This window comes from Amphiura filiformis, chromosome 1 (genome assembly GCF_039555335.1).
Source record: "Amphiura filiformis chromosome 1, Afil_fr2py, whole genome shotgun sequence".
Taxonomy (NCBI): Eukaryota; Metazoa; Echinodermata; class Ophiuroidea; order Amphilepidida; family Amphiuridae; genus Amphiura; species Amphiura filiformis.
In genome coordinates this window covers 65,865,730-65,886,971 of record NC_092628.1, presented here as the reverse complement: position 1 = coordinate 65,886,971, position 21,242 = coordinate 65,865,730, and the positions used below count along the sequence as shown (strand labels likewise).

General features: G+C 34.3%; 1 protein-coding gene across 1 annotated transcript in view; it reads left to right on the top strand.

Moving 5' to 3' along the window:
- Positions 1 to 21,242, top strand: part of LOC140151270 (serine/threonine-protein kinase 32A-like) — a 248,083-nt gene that overhangs the window by 211,291 nt on the left and 15,550 nt on the right. The window contains exons 8-9 of the mRNA XM_072173550.1: positions 16,600 to 16,689; positions 17,567 to 17,670. Of these exons, the coding sequence (XP_072029651.1) occupies positions 16,600 to 16,689; positions 17,567 to 17,670 (194 nt within the window). The remainder of the gene's footprint in view (positions 1 to 16,599; positions 16,690 to 17,566; positions 17,671 to 21,242) is intronic.

Sequence of the window (21,242 nt, the reverse complement as noted above, 5' to 3'; positions counted from 1 at the left end):
CATGCCTACTAACTCAGAGGTTCATTTAAGGTAGACTTTTTTTATTTATTTTGAAAACAATATTTGTTAAGTATACCTAGCTCCCAACAAGCCACAGGCTGATCACTAATGCACAGTATAGAGAACTCAGTCCCAGGAGTATGTAGACAGCACCGATTCTTTATTGTCAGCAGAGCATGACTATTGGAACCTTCTCCACTGATGACTATTGCTAATTAGCCCATGGAAAGACAGAAAAAAATAGACAGAGTATGGCTTGCTTGATGCAATGGTGTCATGGGTCAATTATAGTGATAAAAACAGCCCGACAACCGCTATTGAATTGCTGTATGGGCACACACCACTAAATAATTGTCCCATTGAAATACACGGGAAAATACAAGAAAGTAAGTTTGTTTTTCTACCCCATGTAACAACATTTTTAATATTTTGATCAAACCAATGTCTTAAATAAAGATTAAACTTTTATTTAAATTTAATTTTTTGGGACAAGTTAAGACAAACTTGAGAGATCACGAACTCCTGAACAGCGCCATCCCGAATTTCAGCCGACACGCCGCCTCCTTACCAGTTCCGGGCATGATATTGTTCCGAGGGCCTATTACCCATGCACATTCGATTCAGAAAATTTTCTGAACAGATATGTAATGTTGAGCTCCTATTCTATCTTTTTTTTTTTTTTTTCTAAGAGTCACTCAAATTTGGTTCCCTCGGGGCGCTTGATATATTTCGCATAGGTGCTATTTTTTGCCGGCACTTTGAAGGTTACACCAAATGCGGAAGGATTTAGTGTAGTGCACCCTTATAAGAAAAAATATTTTTGATATTCTTTATTTTTGGAATCATTGGTCAACATCCTAAAAAGTGTAATTGCCTTTTATCGCTAGTCACTCCAAAGTTATAAAACAGGGCTCCAAACAAGCTCGGACTGAGTGAAAATATGATACTTTTCGCAATTTTCAGCATTCAAGGGCCAGAGCAACATTTTGACCATGTTAAACTGTATTTATAATCCCAATAACATCAGGAAAGTGACTTTGTTTACAAAAATATATGTACAATCACAAATTTAACATGACCGAAGCGCCCCCCCACTCTTAGATCATGCATAATATAAGGGCGTGTCAATAGGCATATGCCTTAAGTTGGGGGGGTGTTATGGTAGATAGAACGGTAATTTGACACTCTAAAATGTTAAATTTCCAAGTTGCGTGTATTATTTTTGCAAGATCTAAAATTAAGAAACCCCATCATTAGGATTAATTGATAAATTTCTCTCTTGGGAATTGAACATTTGGTCATGAGATAAAAATGCCGCTATTTTGTCATCATTAGGCCATAAATATAGTATGCTTTGACTTTAAATGTCTATTGAGACCCAATTAAAGGTTCAGTGATTATTTTCAAAACGGTTATAATTGAGTTTTGATCTTATAATTACATTTTGCATCAAAATAATTCCAAAGATGTTTCATTTTTGCAGCACCAAGATAACCAAAAGTGACCACTTCTATGATATTGGGACCAAAATAGCTCAATTTCAAGCACGGTCTTAAATTGTCAATTCGACGGAACTTGCGTTTTGAAGCTAATTTCTCGTATGCGTTTAAGAATGAAATCGCGTGTTTGTAGACGGAAATAGAAAAACAAACTTTTTTCCTTTGCAAAGACATCAGTTTCAGTCAAAAATCTCAACTTTTTGGCACTTAAAATCAGGTATTAATCATGTCCATAGCATTTAAAAATGAGTCTTCGAAGGGCACACACCACTAAATAATCGTCCCATTGAAATACACGGGAAAATACAAGAAAGTAAGTTTGTTTTTCTACCCCATGTAACAACATTTTTAATATTTTGATCAAACCAATGTCTTAAATAAAGATTAAACTTTTATTTAAATTTAATTTTTTGGGACAAGTTAAGACAAACTTGAGAGATCTGAACTCCTGAACAGCGCCATCCCGAATTTCAGCCGACACGCTCGCCTCCTTACCAGTTCCGGGCATGATATTGTTCCGAGGGCCTATTACCCATGCACATTCGATTCAGAAAATTTTCTGAACAGATATGTAATGTTGAGCTCCTATTCTATCTTTTTTATCAAAACAACCAAGAGTCACTCAAATTTGGTTCCCTCGGGACGCCGATATATTTCGCATAGGTGCTATTTTTACCGGAACTTTGAAGGTTACACCAAATGCGGAAGGATTTAGTGTAGTGCACCCGTATGGGTATCTTGTCACCCGAAGTAATGCGATAATTGCATAACTGATTCGGCCTTGTGTTCCTATCCAAGTCATTGGCCAACCATGTTTCATAATCAATTATAAATTTATAATATATATCCAAAGAATTGCTAATAAATATTTACATGATCGGTGTTTAACTTTGTTTTCTTTAACTGTAACTTGTAATTTAAACTTGAGCTGTATTGTTCATGTATAAGCAAGTTCTTCAGGAAAGCAGTTCCAAGTAGGAAGTCCCAGTAATTTTTTGGGTTACCAGCACTTTAATGTCTGGCTTTGTCACAGGATTGGTCAAAATTGTAAATACATCAGAAAAAAACAACAAATTTTATATCTTGTGCTTCATTCAGCATGTTAGAACTTATCATGTTAATGTACTCAATCAAATCTTGTTGTCAAAATTTTGTTTTAGAAAAGTCCACTTCAAAGTCTACATTTGATCAAACCTTTCAGGCACGTAACAACAGAAATTGCACCACAAAATTAATTTTCCAGTCAAGTTTCGTATGAAAATGATTGATAGTCTAATCAAGAAAATTTGCAGTTAGATATTGGCTTCATAAATTATCTTGTGATAGAATGCAGCAATTGTGAATGCTCATGAATGCCACTGTCATTTTCCTGTCTTGTAGAGAGAAAAGGTCATTTACTTTAGTCTTATGCTTTCACTTGGAGTATAAAAATCTTAGTATGCTTACTAAACTGTCATGTCTCTAACTCCAATACTATATTATAGTGGACAGTGTATAAAGTTGGTGGATAAAAGACACTGTTTTAGATGTATGAGTTGAAGTTGATTGTTTTATGCTGTTTGAAAATGAACATGTTTTATGTTTTAATCAACATGTTTTACTTGCACGAGTGCAAAAGTGGCAATGTATGACGCAATCTGATCCTACCAGACCAAAAGTGGCAGTTGTGACATTGAGATATAGGCAGAAATATGGAGAAAAAAACCCAATAAAATGTATATAAAATTTGCAGTATGGACATGACTTTCACATCAAAATGCAAACATAGAAATAGGGGGCAAATAAACCCAATAACATACATAAGAAAATGTGGATTATGGACAAGACTGCCACATCAAAAAGTAACATAAGATGCACCTAAATATGTAGCATGGTTGGTTACTCTGCAAGTTGATGATGACATACAATTGTCAATGATGACAATTTTCAGAAGTACCTTCTTTGGCATGGTTGGACCAAATATGTTACATATGAATTGAGTTGATTAATTTGTGTAATCATGATATATTCTGCAGGAAGTTGAGGTGCTTTTATTTGGAGAGGAGGAACATGGCAGCAGATGGAAATATAGATACTATGGTTGCCATGGAATATTCATGTTGTGTTTGAGGAAATTGAACTTGAATGTATAGTACTTAAAATTTATTAAGAGAAATTTGGATATAATTTAGAAAAAATGATGGTGTAGTAATTGGTGGGAAGTGCTAGTCTAGTATAGAACTGAGATAAATTATTATTTGTTTGTTTTGTGGTCCAGGGGCTGTGCAAGCCCAAAAACTTAGTGAGAATTGAAGAAAGAAAATGTTCGTACACACTTTTAACTGACCATAGGCATGCAGTAACTTGAGATTGAGATTAATTAACTGAAAATTGAGATTAATTCAAAAGGTTTTAATTATTCAATAGTACACAAAACCATTTTAGTCAAGTTGCTCCTTTGGCTTAATATATCGTGATAAATTTAATCACACAATTTTGATTTTTTTAAAAAATCCTATTGCAGAGCCATATCATATTAGGAAGTCCATATCCAAAATTGAAAGGTATATTTGTCAAATTAGGAATGGAGACATGGTTTCTTGCTACAATTTACAAACACTCAGGTTTCAAAATATTACTGAGCACAAAAACTTGTGTCCTCGCCTGTTAAACCATGCTATATAAATAAGAGAATACCTGTATCTGCTGTTGAAGCCCAAATCCACTTGCTCCTACTGACTATACAATGTCCTCCAAATGCAATGCCTATCAAGTGATCTATGAAGAGGGATATCTGATCAGCAACCTAACTGCATGGCAGAGTTGTAACTTGTAGATATAATGTAAGGTTCCAGTAGGTAAATGCTAGTCACTGAGAACCTTCAAACACCTTGTTGAGGCTTGCTATATTCATTGTATGATAGATTGAATTTCATTAGGAATTATCAGTTGCTCTGTGTTGGAAGCTGTTAACAGAATATAAACTGCATTAAAACTCTATAGTATCTCTTTAAGATATCTCTTTAAGATATCTATCTTTTGCAACACTATAGACCAAAACGACCCAAAATTGCTTTTCATGCCCCATGTCCATTTTAATTGAAATGCTAGCTACATTACTGTCCAAATATCTCATGTAAAGCGTGTGTAATATTAGATTCATCATTGGTCAGCTTTTGTACAGCAAGACTGGTAATCCATTACCAATTTTATATGGGCAGACAGTCTGCAGGACTACAAGGTTAACTCAATGTGAAATCAGAAACTGTTAAAAACTTGTTGTAAGTGAAAGCCTAGACATGTAGCAAGAGAGTAAACAAATTGTTCATGGTGAGTCTTGTTATAGCCTTTTTAAAGGAGCATAGAGCTTTAAAAACATGTTTTCATTGTGAAAAAATAATAAGAATAGTTATTCTATTGGATGCCTTCATACAGGAATGTCAGATGGGTCTTATTAAAGACAGTAGAGTCAAAAAACAATGTTGTCTTTATTAAATAAGCCTTTATTAAAATAGACCTTACAAAAGCACCCATGCACATTTGAGAAAGACATCCATTGTGGAGCCCTAGGGTTTGAAGCATTTCATTTCATGTTTTTAATGTATCTTTAACCAAGTAGCAGAAATGTGTTCCATTGACTTTATGGCACAGCTGTCTAGTTTTACACATATAATTGTAACTTTGAACCATATGTGCCATTTCTGTTACATTTGGATACTTGAGAGATATTTTGTCACCTTTTTGGTGCTCTTTACTCTTTGATGTTATGTAAGAGAAAAGTCCCTTCAAATATTTGCTGAAGGCTTGTGGATGAAGACTAACTCGTCCTTTTTCTTCTCCAACTAAAAGCTTTCAGGTGATGTTCTAGATGAAAATAGCAGTGTCAATATTGAACCAAAAATTGGTAGGCTTCTGGGACAAACAAGAAATATTATTACCATAAAGTGTGCATGTCCTTTTCAGAACTTCTCCTATGGAAACTTTGGGAAACTGTTTTTTTTTGCAGAAATAATAATGATAATTTACTGAAAGTTGACAAATTTATCTTATCACATCACATAATGCTGACATTTCTAGAAATGTAAATACGTAACTGACTTGGTTATCCCCAGTATTTTAGAGCATGTCCAGAAATTTCTGAATCCCTCCCAATATTGTTTCTCCCTGAAAGTTTGATTGCAATCTTGCACAAAATGTGCATCTGAAATGCAGAATTTGGTTGGATTTGCTCATTTGTTGAAGGGGCTTACATGCAAATGTGTAACAATAAAACATTGCAATTGCACCAGGTACCTGTATAGGTCAATAACTGCTTATCACTTGTTGAGAGTGAAATAATGCATGCATACTGAGATGTTGATGCATCTAATGCACAAGGACCACAGGGGGAGTGCATTAGACGCATCAACATCTCAGTACAAGTGCATTATTTTGTACAATTTCTCATTTCTCAAGCAACAAGTAATACACAGTTTTCTCAAGCAACAAATAATACACAGTTTTTAACCTATTTAATACAGGAGAAAAATACAAAAATATTGGTAAATACAAGCAAATATAAATGTACAGCACATAGTTTGTGCGCATGTGCACACAAATATTAAAATTAAAAACAGTACTTAATTAGCCAAAACCTGCACCCTTTAGCTTTGATTTAAGACCTCATTTGTTGAAATCGGTTGCGAATTAATGAAACGGTGATCTAAAACCAAAGAGAAAACGAAATCCAAAAGTTGCATTTCAATGTTCTAATCAATGGAAAGCATGGTGCTAGTCCTTTTGTTCAAAAACGCTTTGTGTACAAGTCAATAGAGTATGCAATGGAACAAACAACAGCTTGAATTTGCATCTTCTTTGGGATTGTGGATCATCATGTCTGTATTTCTTAACTGATTTCAGCGAATTAGGTCTTAAATCCGAGCTAAAAGATGCAGCCACTAATTTATAGGACATATCTGTCTTTTATGATATACCGTAAAACCTCGTCTACAAACATATATAGGGTTTTTGATGAAAGCTTAATTAATACGAACCAGGCTTAAATATACCAATACAATAGATTGGTCTTACAATAATACTTGTTTGCATATGCTTGGATCTGTAATTTATTTGCTCAAACTCCATAATGGCGCCTGGAATAATTTAGCTTTCATTAGAAGCACTCTATATGCTTGTACACAAGGTTTTACGGTATAGGGGTGGAAATAAGTGGTACCTTAATTGTTTTGCCATCTGTTTAGATTCAAACACAGGATCCTTACCTACATCTATTTATTAAAATTATTAGGAAAACCATCATGTAAAGATGACTTCTTGATTTTGAGTGAGGAATCTATTCTTGCTTGATACTGTATGATCTAATGATCTTTAGGTGCATCAAACTTAAGCTGATAATGAAAAATGAATCCCATTTGTGGTTTACAATCCATTTAGACTAAAATATTGCAAATGTCATCAGAGTGGGTGAGTGAGTGAATCCTGTTACACACACTGTATGGGACAACATGATTGTATTGTACTTTAAAGGGACATTTACCTATGAAATTCAGCTACTTTTAATGCATTTCTTACAAGTAAATAAATCTTGTCCAAACCTATGTTTATTGTTTTCTTCAAAGCTTCATAAAAGAGTGGATATAGGTACAGTGTACTTTTAGGTACATGTGATATGTTGGTGGATTTGTCAACAGCTGAACAGAAAAATTGTAATATTTCCCAAGATGCTGATATTTGAGAAATATTTGTGTTTCAAATTTCAGCATAATTTACCAAACTGAGGTTATTGATGGACGTGTTGATACTATGCTTTATTCCATACAGTACGTGTATTGTTATACAGGACCTTACTACAGGCTTTATGCATTGTAATGTACAAAAAGTAGCCTGGGTTTGGAACAGTAACCTCGGATCGTGTATTGTTAAATTTCAGGGGTAAGATGAGCCATTGAAAGCCTGTAAATCATTCTTTTCCAGCAATAAAACATTTACCTACCTTATTGTTTGTAATGCATTGTATTTTGTGCATTTTGATAAAGAAGTGCTTTTACTTTTCTGTGCAGAGGTACACTCTGAAAGGACCAAGTCAGTTCTATCAGATGAACACAGCAATGTACACTAAGCCAAAAAAGAAACTTCACAAGGTCATATCTTAAAATCCTGTCTATCAAAATGAACCAAAATTACACACAGGGTTAGTTCATGACTCTACTCTAAACACATGTCAGTAACCAAGCAGTTGTCAAACTGACACAACGGCAAAATCCACTGACATGGATCAGCTTCCTGGACCACATTCAAAGTCCAATAATTGGCACCCAGCACAAGAAATCTGTGAGAATGTGAACAAAGGTCTTGCACAGATGATAATTCCCAAAGAGTAAGTGGAATAGTGTGGAATAAGACCTGTTTCTTAAAGAAAGTGTGTGAAAAGCAGAAAGCAGCACTGTTTTGTAAATTATCATCTGTTCAACGATTCTCACAGATTTCTTGTGCTGGATGCCAATTATTGGGCTGTGAATGTGGTCCAGGAAGCTGTTCCATATCAGTGCATTTTACTGTTGTGTCAGTTGGACAACTGCTTGGTTACTAACATGTGTTTAGAGTAGAGTATTGAGGCAATCCTGTGTGTAATTTTGGTTAATTGTTGCTTTTTGGCTTAGTGTATTTCTTCATGGATTCAAGCCTTCACAGTATTGTCAAAAATGTGTTTTAATTTGACAAATGTGAAAAAAAAATGTTGTCATTATAATATGAATGGAAGCTTTATCATTCAAGAAAATAATTTATGGTTGTGAATATTAATTTGTAATGTTGAACATATTTTCTTCCATGATGTAATGGCAATATTTTTTGTAATTTGTCAGGTTAAACCAAGTTTTGGTAAATATAAATTAAAATTGTCATTACAAATGGAATATATATCAGCCAAGAACACAATTTGTTAGGCTGAAAGTTCATTTGAACTGCTACAAATTGTTCTTTTAATAAGACACAATGAGAGAGTTATCATGGGGACTTAAGTTGAGATTGCCCGAATACCGACTGTGAACTCAGGTTGTACAGTGGTAAAGCTCTGGACCGGTAATCCAGCGACCGGGGTTCAATCCCCGCTGAGTCCTGATTTTTTCTCCCTCAATATTTTCATTTGCCAGTTTGCTCGAGCCCAATCACGCCATTTAAATTATAATTTCTCGGCTTGCATCGTTTATTTCCGATCCTCGCATATATTAATTTGTGTTTCGCATTGTCTTACGCCCTGCTAGGGTGAAGCATTTAGGCCACCTCCTTCTTCATTATAAAATAAATAATTTGTTAGCATTACAAAATATTTCTTGCATTACAAACCTTTCATTTATTTTGACAAAGTTTTAGTTTGTCAAATTAGACACGTTTTTGATGAATTGATATTTTCTTGATATGTCACCATCATTGGAAAGATGTTAACGACATAATAAAATGAACGTACATTACATTATACAGTGATATTTATACCCTTTAGTGTCATAATTGATTCAAATGAGGAAAATGAATAACATTGATACACATAGATTCAAAAGCACCTTCCACTTAAATGAGGAAATTGTAGAAAACAAGAATATAAGAACTCAGTTATAAAAGCCTTGTCAGCACCAGGCACTCTATTTGGATGTTTCTGTGTCTCCACGATACAAATTATGTAAAATTTAACACAATTATTGTTGTGTTACCATAGCAACCTAGTTGCTTGATATTCAAGGTTGCAGCTTGATTTCACCATCTTGTTATATTTTATCTAGTTTTGATTTCCATTCCATTTAATCTGTTGAAAGCAACAAGACGGGTCTTAATGTCATAGTGATATATATGGCTTTTGTTTTGTAATCACACAGATACTCACACGATCACACACAGTGTCATGTCTACCTTGTCTTGTGATTCAAATATGTTGCATTTTATAACATCTTATTGATTTTTAACATATATTCCAATATTTGAAATGTGAAAACAAATATTTTAAGTTTTTAAGGGGGTACTACACCCCTGTTGTAAATTATGACTATTTTGTATTTTTCAAAAATAATAACACATTAGTAACAAAAGTTATGTATATTATTGGGGCAAGGAATCCAATTACTACACTGAAATTTCAGTGACTCAAGACAAGCGGTTCAGTATATATGATAGAAAACGAGGTACATCCTAGCGGTACCTTATTTCTTATCATAAATAACAAACCGCTTGTCTTTGGTCACTGAAATTCCAGTATAGTAATTGGATTCCTTGCCCCTATAATATACATAACTTTTTTCACCAGTGTGTTATTAGTTTTTGAGAAAAATGCAAAAATAGACACACAATTATCGAGGGGTGTAGTACCCCCTTAAAGTTAACCTTTTCTACATGTTTTTACAAATAGGTTGACTTTTCATGTCTTTACTTTAAAAACAAAAACACCCTTAATGGTAGGGGGTTCGGCCAAGGTGGAGAACTTGTATCCTAAGAAAAAATCTCTTAATATCATGCATGAAATCCCTTCTCATCTGACCAGAACCAGAAATAAGATCCAAGCAGTACAGTGACAGGCAGCCAGGTCTGTCCTTAATAATTACAAAAATATGGCCAGTGTTTCTAAAATGCTACTTTAACGAGAACAGGACTCTCTTGCCGTACAGAGACTATTTCGTCAATGCGTCATGCTCCACAATAGCCTGGTGAATATTACCTTTCCCCCATGTGTTATCCATCTGGCAATGAAGAGCTACCAGGACATCCAGTCAAGAGTAAATGTATACAGGTATTCCTACTATGTTCACACCCCGGGTTCACACCTTTCTCATATGGAATAGACTTCCATCCAACTACAGCTGTTCCAGCACCCTCAGTTTGCTAGTTTCACCTCTACCAATCTTGAAAGAGATGCTACCAACCAACAGCTACCCGCTAGAAGTTATACTTGTACCTACTGTACATATTGTGCGCACTTGCGCACAGCACAGATTCCTCATATGTCAAGCTCAACTTATTGGAGTGTTTCATCTCAAGACTGAAAACAATGTTTGGGTTCTTTATAGAGCTGTATTACTTATGGGACTTATTTCTTTCTTCTTGAAAAAGAACACAGGTTATTTATCTTTATTCAGGCCAAATGAACTTAAAGGAACACTCCATCTGGATTACAGATGTCCTTGGCAAGACATCTTATTAATTCAGCATTCCTCATTTCCAGACTCTATTGGGAATATGCCTTCTGTGATAAGACAAACCCTGTATGTTATTTTTGCACCCGTGGGTAGGATCCACTCATAATTGCATATATTAGAAAAAATATGAACTGCATGGAAAAAAAACCAGATAATTTTGAAGGAATTGTGCAGAATACTGACAATACTGCAGGGGAAAACGACAATACTTTGTGGAGATTGTCCCTGGAGATGTGCAGAGCTTCAAGAACTTAATGAGCAAGGAATTTAGACATTTATAGGAACAGTGGTATAAGGCTCACACAAGGGTAACATGACTTTATAGGAACAGTGGTATAAGGCTTGCACAAGGGTAACATGACTTTATAGGAACAGTGGTATAAGGCTTGCACAAGGGTAACATGACTTTATAGGAACAGTGGTATAAGGCTTGCACAAGGGTAACATGACTTTATTAGACAGGATCACAAGGTAAAAAACAAACAATATATTTCATGAACATTAGGCATAAGAAATGAAACGTAAGTTGTATGAATTTGAACTGCATGGAGAAAAACCAAACTGCACAAAAAGAACACATTTTCATGACACAATGTGGGATTTTGTTGCACAGAAATAGCAGTGCCCTGCTCATGACATTAATGTTTCTCCCTCAGTACTTGATACTAATGTGTCTGCTTGAGGAGCAATGTCTGCATCTTCACATTGAGCCTACAATCTTGATGATGTCAATGGATTCAGACGGGCATGGTATGGACCTATGCAGGAGACTTACTTTGATTATAATGCGTTTCTACAAGATGCCCAAAGCCAATTTGTATTGCATTTGATTAGCCCTAGGGGTGCATTTTCCCTTAGTACTACTGTGTGTGCTTGAGGAGGACTGTCTGTTCAATGAACTTATCTTGTATGGGTTCAGACTGTTGGACCTATATGTAGACCTGCTTTGATTATTATGTGTCTTCATGGATGACATCGTAAGAGACTGATTTGCATGTCTATTAGCCCTCAGGATTTATATGCGCAAGATACTTACACAAACTTTGCAGGGTAAAGCAGGTCTAGCTATTTACAATGCTGTACATGCAGATTTTGAAAACAAATTTTGAATATTGGCTCATTTCAGTTGTCTTCCAAGGTCAGCCACATTAAGTTTATTATCCTGATTAACCTGAGTGTCTGCCCCAACACCGAGCAATACATATATGATAGGGCACCTCTGACCAAACCGCCACCAGGGTATTAAAGTTTGTTTGGCTTATAATAGGCAAAAAAATAGACTCGTAACGTTGTGTATTGATATAGAATGGAATGTGTATGCAGTAGGGCGCAGCACTTTAGCTAGTTGCGCATTGCATAATTTGTACTGGTGTACGCTTATGTGAATTTACGTGAGCATATGTTGGGACTTTATTTATGTGCGCAGTAATAAAAACCGAACAGCCGAACAAATTTAGGGTAATCACCTCATATTTGCTTGTACAAAATCCCACCAAGCAAAAGATTTACAAAACTGTAAAGGCACAATCTAGACATCCCTTATGCATTTTAGCCCTTCTCATGTATCTCAGCAATTGGACTTGTTAATCTAATCCATGCAGGAAACAGCCTCCAAAAGTATTGTAGTGTAATCCAACCAACATGAAACAACTTAGGTGGCATGTAATATAATTTTGTGGTTCTCATGATTAGATGTCAGAAGCCAGGAGTTTTTTTTTTTTTAAGTGATTCATGTTTCAGGGGAAAGAATAACCATAATTCTGGACATACCAGCCTGTGCGGGGACTTGAACAGACCTTTTGCTTGTCTGGTGAACGCTGTAACCACTGAGCTACACAAACTGACCCTGATAAACAGGGCTTAAAATCTGGTACATTTTAACACAAGATCAATGAATCATGTTAACTTTGTTATAATGAATTGCTGCAGCTTAAAAATCAAAAGTTGTACTTAGATTTAAAAAAAAGGACTCCTAAAACAATGCAGGCATGGATGAGAAACACAAAATTACTTCTTTGCAGCCTATTAAATGTCACAGACAAGATCAAGTGGACTCACCTTGTCATGCAAACTAAGCCTGTCATGCATCAATCTGTCACTTAACATTGCATCATGAACAGTAAATTATACCTTTTTTGATTCCTGGGTTTGATTAACGGATTGTTACTGCTCAAATTTGTCAAATCTTTGATACCTGAATTTAGTTTCTTTAATCTCACTTAAACTCATGCAATTCAAAATGTTTATCTTTCACAAGTAACCATAGCAACAAACTGTTACTTGAGCATCAGACTACACAATTGCCAATGTATGGTTTACAAATTGTAACTTTTTTGTCTTGCATCTGTAATATGTTGTAAATCCTGGATGTGAAATAATTAATGCAAGTCTAGTGGCGTTGCAAATCTGCAGGGTCCAAAAACTTGCAATCATATGTGATGCGATCAAGCAAATTCAGTCGGAACTCGGAAATATTAAATTTTCAGTTTCTTTTAGGATAGTAAAAAGCATTTACAAAGCTGGATTTTGCAGAAAATTCCATTGAAATTGAACAACCAGTTCCAAAGATATGAGCAATGAAAGCCTTTTCAAAGCAAAAGGAAACAAAAGGAAATATTTCATTTGTTTGGCTATATCTCAAAATCAATATTTCCGAGTTCCGATCATGAAACCATGAGGGACATTTAGAGAGATTTTGTACAAAATAGTCAAACTGCATGCTCCAAGAATTGATCAATGAGCATTAATAGGCTTCAATATTAGCTTGTGCTTTTTCATAAAGTATATTAAATAATACCTTCTCTAGTGTTAAGGGATCTGGAATGAGCCTTTTGAGCGTTTCGACAGTATTTTTTGTGGGACATAAGAGCACATCAGACATATCAATTGCATTCTGAATCGAAGAATGTCTTTCTGATATCAAATAATTTTCATTTTTGAAATTCACGATATAATACAAATTTTATGACAAATTATTAAAATTTGATATTTTTCACATTTTGATATATAACAGTCCTCAAGTAAATTTTATAAATCTAATGACATATTCTTAAAGTGTATGTAGCTGGGAGGAAAAACCGACGATCAATTGAAAATTTTGACCTTTCATATTAAAGATATGGATTTTTTTCCCAAAAAGACCTAAATTTTTTTGGGTGTTTTGGGAAAAAATCCATATCTTCAATACAAAAGGTTAAAATTTTCAATAATGATCGTCGGCTTTTCATCCCACCTACATACACTTTAAGTTTTATGATTTAAAAATCATAAGATTTATAAAGTTTACTTGAGTACTGTTAAATATCAAAAATATCAATTTTAATCATTTGCCATAAAATGTGTATTACATTGCGAATTTCAAAAATCAAAATTATTTGATATCAGAAGGACATTCTTCGTATTCAGAATGCAATTCGATATGTCTTATGTGCTCTAATGTCCCACAATAAATACTGTCCAAACGTTCATACCCCATCCCTTAATTGGCCTTGATAGTACCATCTGCTAGCATTTTGAGCACAACTTCTATATTCTCTGCCTTCCTTGCACAAACTTTTTTGTCTTGGGAAAAAATGTTGTTAGTGGGGTTTGTCTCTATTGGCACAAGCAGGTAGTTTAAGGAACTAATTAGTCATTGCTCATCTAGGGTAAGTTTTTGTAATCATCAAAACAGGGAAATGTTGGGAAAAATAAACTTTGATACTATATGTTTAAAAAACAGCAGATCTAGCATGTATGATAAGGAACACATTTGTTGTTGCTTGCCTGTTATAGCTTTAAACCATGCATGTTAAAAATTCAAGTAAACCATGAATTACAGCATTATGCGTGAAGAAGACAATCTTGTTATGTTTACCTGAATGAGTTGGCAGGTGTCAGGACATTTCTACTGCTATTGCATTATTCATCAAACTTTGTCTACAATATTTTTCCTACGGTTTACATAAAATCTGTATCAAAAAAACCCTGCTATACTTAGTTTGGATAATAATTGGCACAAAAAGTTAGGCTTATAACATTGTGTATTGATATAGAATGGCGTGCACGCAGTTTGGCGCCACACCTACACTAGTTGTGCACTACGTAATGCGTCACTGGTGCATGTTTACTTGAATTTACGCGAGCGTAAGTTGGGACTTTATTAATGTATGAAGTAACCAAAACTGAATGTTTGCCAATTATAAGCTGAACAAAGTGTATCTCACAGGTCCTGTTATATCTTTCAAGAGGTCTCATTCAATCATGTTTGCTACTTTTTTGTAGCCAATTCCCTGAAATGTGTTAAAAAGTGCTGCAGAGAACAGGGTTTTTTTCTCATCACAAAATTGTGCCCTCTGTTTATCAGTGTGTAGGGATCTTACAAAACTCTTAGCATATGGCTAGAATGCAGACACCATGTATGTAACATTCAAGAGCAGTTCTGTTAAAAACACATCAGAATTTATGAGTTTATTTTTGTCTCTTTTTGAATTAGAATCAAATTGTGTTAAAATGTGTCAAATTGTGCATTGTTTTATTTGAGTAAGTTTCTAGGGATGGAATAGCACCACAGATCACCTTTAAAACATAGGCCTATGCAGTCTCATTGAGGATATTAACAGAATAAAAGTACACTTGCAATGCTCACCTATGGACCAGATCATTGAACTCACAAATGTGTCATAGCAATATTCTTTACTTGAAACTATTTGGGGCTAGATTAGTTTAGATGTTTATCTGCCATTACCTATGTTATATAAAATATTCAAATATATATATATATGTGGATTTATATAAGCTTTGCGATAAGGAGATATAAATTTAGTGCATTATGGAAACAGTGAAAGTGTTATAAATTAGATATGAAAGATTGAGCACATGGAAATTGCTTCCAGGCAAGTTGTGCAAATAAGCTTTCATGTTGTGTCCCCGTATTTTCAAGTGACGGCTTACATAAGTATTTAATTGTAAATGAGTGCAAATTTTGTGAGTAGGTTTACTTACAGTCATCATTCTATAATGTGAAAGGGTACTATTTTGCCTGTGATTCTCACTTCATTTTTTAAATTGCTACGGCTAAATTGTTACAATTTTTACTTGTTTGATTTCCATCTATGTGATGATTAATGTGGAGTTAAATAGAATAAAATTCACTTCATATTTAGAGAGTAAAATTATGCCGTATGGCGTATGAGTCTATAGATTGAATATTATGATGAAATGATTTATGAAAAATGTGTACTCTGGCTGATGTATCCATCATACATGTAATTCATCCAGGCAGGTACCCCCAGAGGTACCCTTCTTCATAAACTCAGTGTATTCAAATTCATATCATAAACTTGCCAGTCCTGTGATTGGTCAGCTGATAATTACCATAGCAACTTGTGATTTTGATCAGCTAGCCCCAATATTAATATAAAGAAGACATGATACCGAATGGCAATGACCGGCTGTATGCCGGCTCATGTTGAAATGAGTTCAGATTGGTGATAAGAAAAGTGCAGGCAAAATGGTTGGAGAATTCGATAGTGGAGAAATAGGCATGATCATGTGTATTTACTTTTAATGTTCTTAAAAGAATATTACAAGTACAAGCATAACTAGGTAAATAAGTCAATGATATGAAAATATCTGAAAAGAATATGCATGTTTTTATACAAAGTAAATTGATCCATATTAAGCTTTGTCTGAAAATGTTGTGTATATTCATGAGTAAAATCCTGGTATATACCTTCACTCTCCCAAACTATCTGATACATAAGTAAGATGTCAGAGCGAGAATTCAAGATTGAATGCTAATGGTCCACTCAGAAAATGTTGTGACTGTATATTCTGTTGTATAGGCCTATATGCCTGCCAATTTGTAATGAGGCTTTAAAGATACATCCATGAATGATGCTTGTAGGTTTTTGTGTGTATTTTTAACATCTTAACGTTTGTAATATTTTATTTTCTTCCAGGACATGTGCATATAACAGATTTCAACATAGCAACAATAATGAAAGATGGTACCTTAGCAACCTCAATGTCAGGAACAAAGCCTTATATGGGTAAGTTGACATGATTCCAAATTGATCTTGTAACCATCTTAAGGCAAAGCTTGGTTCCTTGCTCAGTGATCTATATTAAAAAGAGATTGTTCAAATGTTCTCACATCACTTTGTGTTTCATTCTTTTGAATGAATGTTGACAACTATTTTGTTGTCTATAAAATATCTAGCTATCAATCAGAGCAAATAAAAACAGAGATATATTTTTGTATAGCCTTGTAGTGTGATTGCTTAGCACACCGAAATCTACAACTATGTGTCCTTTTCGTCCTTTTTCCCTTAGTGGGCTGGTAACAAGCCAAGAAAATGATAATGCACAAGTTCATAAAATATAAGCCATATAATTACCATTGTACTGTTCATTAGAATCTTGATCGCTTCCCAGAAATGATCTCATCAGAAAAAAGGTACTTTTTAAAATTGAATTTAGGGAAGTGAGATGATATGATATGTGCAGTATCACTCTAAGGGTTTGCTTTTTTGGTGTATTATTCTGTTCTAATTTTTGAAAAGATTAGAATTTTCCGAGAAATAACACTTTGATTCATTTGGGATCAAAACTATTAGATGAAATATACTTGGATTTGATAAGGAAAAGATTTAAACATTACTTGGACTACTTCCTAGATATCAAGAGGACTTGCTACTTTCTTACTTTTGCTTTCAGGATGAGAGAGAGAGAGAGAGAGGGAGTGTGTGTGAGAGCGAGAGATAAAAGTAGGAGGAGGAGGAGATAGAGAGTTGAATAGGGGGCAAATAAAGGACTTTAATTTTTACAATGTCGGAGAGAAATTCTGATGATAAAATGGATATCAATGTCTTTCAAGCTAATGTTATATTTGCTGTATGTATGTGTCATCTGTTTTCTTAATTTCAGCACCAGAAATATTTAACACAATATCAGACGATTGCAAGGGGTATTCATATGGTGTAGATTGGTGGTCACTAGGTATCTGTGTCTATGAAATGCTAAGAGGAAAGGTAAGTACTAAAAACAACATACTGTTACAACTCGCCCCTAGTATATCCCCTAACACCTCCAGCATGTTTAGAAACTGATTGCAAAGAAGCTTGTATATAGAGGCCCTGCATGAAATTATCGATTGGCTCCAAACAAAGGATTCGAGCCGGTGTCCTTCACCGTCGTTATGGCAGAGTGCAGTCCATTCAATCAAATGTTGTCATCAACCTATTTGATCGTAGTGCAGGGTTATGTGTGTGAGACGAACTGTCACGGTAGATTGCAATCATGCTTTTGTTGAATGCATTTGAGTAGTCCGCCATATTTACAGGATGAGACGTCACATGCAAGGCCTCTATACATGTATAGTATCAAAGTTTTCTGGCTGTATGGTGAAACCATCCAAAAGAGTACAATTTGCTCCTCCATGAGTGCCTGACATGCAAACATGGTGGAATCTAAAGATGCCCATGTTTTATTTTCTGGTGAAATAGAATATAGAATTATATAGCACCCCCTGAGAACTTTTGTAATTGTCTTATGCTATGAAATGGAGTAATACAGTAAAAATGCTGCCATCCTTCTTTCCGTCCATAGAATTATATTGTTGTTGTTTTTCTGCTGTTTTGTTATTTTAAATTGCCAAATTAAAACAGCCTTGCCAACATGCACCTGAACCTGCAAAACAGTGCCTGTGTCTTTATCATATACTTCTTATTCTCATTCCTCAATTTGAGTTCCCTGACAGTCTTTCATTAGGAATTGATTTCATTTCATGTTTTATATTGCATATTTGCAAGTAAAATGTTTATCCCACAAGGCCACTGGGAACTTGAGTATTTTCTTTTTTTTAAATATTTTTCATTTCAAATGAACATATGTGTGTTTTTTTAGTTCAAATCATTGAGAGGTTGTTTAATTTTTCCTTTTGCATGAAATCTAATGGAAATTTCAATAAAATAGCATTGACAATATATGTTTGAATTGAACTGGAAAACAAAGTTGCCCTACTTTCCACCCTCTATTGAATATAACAATTGGACAATCAATAAGGCCAGGTTGTTCTATGATGCAATGTGAATATCGCGGAGTATTCAAACAAACATTTAGACAATACATTTATAAAATTTCAAACCAAATGTCTGCATCTTTTAGAATGATATATTCATCGTACGTCAATTTCAATATGCAAGCATACCTAATTAGAAGCAGGTTCATATGAAGTAGAATTTTGAGATATAAGAGCAAATATAGTTGCCATGGAAACATCAAAACGAGAGCTAGATTTAACTCAAATCAATCAATTTCCTTGACAATAAAAGAAAACATTTAGAGATTTTATGTCATCATAATTTTCACACTTGTTCAACTTCCTAAACAGTTGAAAATTGAAATCAAACAGAAATAAATATTTTGCTTATCTTTGCAAGAGGCTACTTTGAGAAAGTAAATCTTGCAAAATTGTTTAAAATCTGCACTCAAAGTTGAAAAAATAAATCATTTAAAAAATAAAGCATTGAACACTAATGGAATGAGAGCTGCATTACATTTGCAGGCAAATTGAAAAGCTGTTATGAAAGCATTATATAATTACAGTAGACTCAGTATAAAGTAGAAAGAAAATTTATTATTGGCCTTGATTTATTTGTCCCTAATAATAGCATTGGTAATAAAATGAAAATGGGCAAAGTGAACTCAATTTTACGTTGTGTAAACATAAAAGAATAACAGCAACAGATTTTGAAAGGACGATGGAGGGTGAAATACATCATCGGGCAAAGAGGAATAATGCATAATTTGAAAAGAAAAAAGGAAAAGCCTTATTCCCTGCTTATTTATATTATTTGATACAAGGCATTTAAGACCAAGTTTCTGAAATTTTGGCATAATTCCAAAAACCTATGCAGTGCTTTAATTTAGGGTTAGGATCAAGGATATATTAGTGTTAGGATTTAGAGAGTGGGTTGGTTAGGATGCATATACTCTGATCAGCTCACAATAGGCGGGACTCATAACATGGAAGATTAATAAGAATAGCGTACAAACAGCTTGGCATACCACCTATGCGAACCACGCTTTCCGTATTGCTTCACTGACTGACAAATGCAAATAATTCTTGCCTATTAAGAACTGATCATAGTATAGTGTATTCCAGATTTATTACATAATTTTAAGATGTTTTGTTCTGCTTATGGCGGTAAATGGTGGGAGAAATCATCTGATTGCTTCCAAAACAAAATATGAAAAAAGGCAAACCAACAAATTTATTAAACAAACAAAAGCAAAATACTTGTTCATTTCAATTTCATTTATTGTTCAATTTTAGTCCTTGTTGGTGCTCGTGATAATTAGCTTATGGCTAGATATATGTACTGGGATTTTGTCAATACACCATGCATGTTTTTATAGGATGTGAGTTTAAATAACATGAATTCTAAACCAGACATGACAGCTATAAACATTTTGCAATTTCCCATTTTACAAATGCATCCATTTCATAATTGATTTTTGCTTTGTAACTGATTTGTAGTTTTCTTATGGCTATGTTGGTTTTGATCAATTTACCTATGTATTCGTATACAACATTCACAAGGTCAAGGCTTCTATTCACGTCACTTTATGTAATATGTAAAGAACATACCATGGCTACAAAAGCAATGCTTAAATACTGACCTTTTCTCAATTTTCTTATTGTTGAAATTGAAATGTTCACCAGCATGGCGTTAGATTTGTGACTAAGATACCTCAGATTGTAGGGTGAAACTGAAACCTGCATAATGATCTGTATTGATCTAATCCATCTTAAGAATTGCAAATATAAATTGCACAAAACATTTTAACAAACAATCAATTTTGAGCAGAGAAATGTTACTACTTAAAAAATGTAGTATGTACTAAACCTGAAGATTTGTATTGTGCCAAATGTCAGTTGAAAGAAAATAAACCTTGATGAATGTTTTCACATAAGTAATAACAATTATTACATTGAAGAAACAGCAGCCATGTCAACCGTAAACATTATTTCACATAGCTATTATTATTGCTGTTTTGATAATTCTTCTTACATAAAAACACTTGTTTAAAAATAATGTGTTAGTTTATTGAAACAAAAAGCAGTTTTCATTGGATAAATACAGGTGCTCTGCAGCCAGAGACAGATGACGTATTTGTGGAATTTCATCACATACCTTTGGATGTAAAATTCAGTGGAAATGTTCATTGGAATCTTCAGTCCACAGTTTGTGCAAATCCTACATTATATTTATTTCCCTAGGCAAAATGGCAATTGAATTTTATAAATGCATTTTCACAGGTGTGCCAATTTGGGCTCTGAGTCCAACAGGAAAGTATACCTGTCTGTCATACTGGAGTCTCTTTTAGGAGGCTAAATTACTACATTACAGCTATTTGAGCATGTAATGTTGCCATTTACCAGCCAATAGTACATTTACCTGCCATTGGCTGTCAGACTGGTGTCAAAGTACATATTCTTGTGCATTTCTAACTAAAATGTACCTTCCTATTCATTAAGAAAAGGTCAGCTGATTGATGAGGATTTTTGAAGCTTACACAACATTTGTGACATAATCTG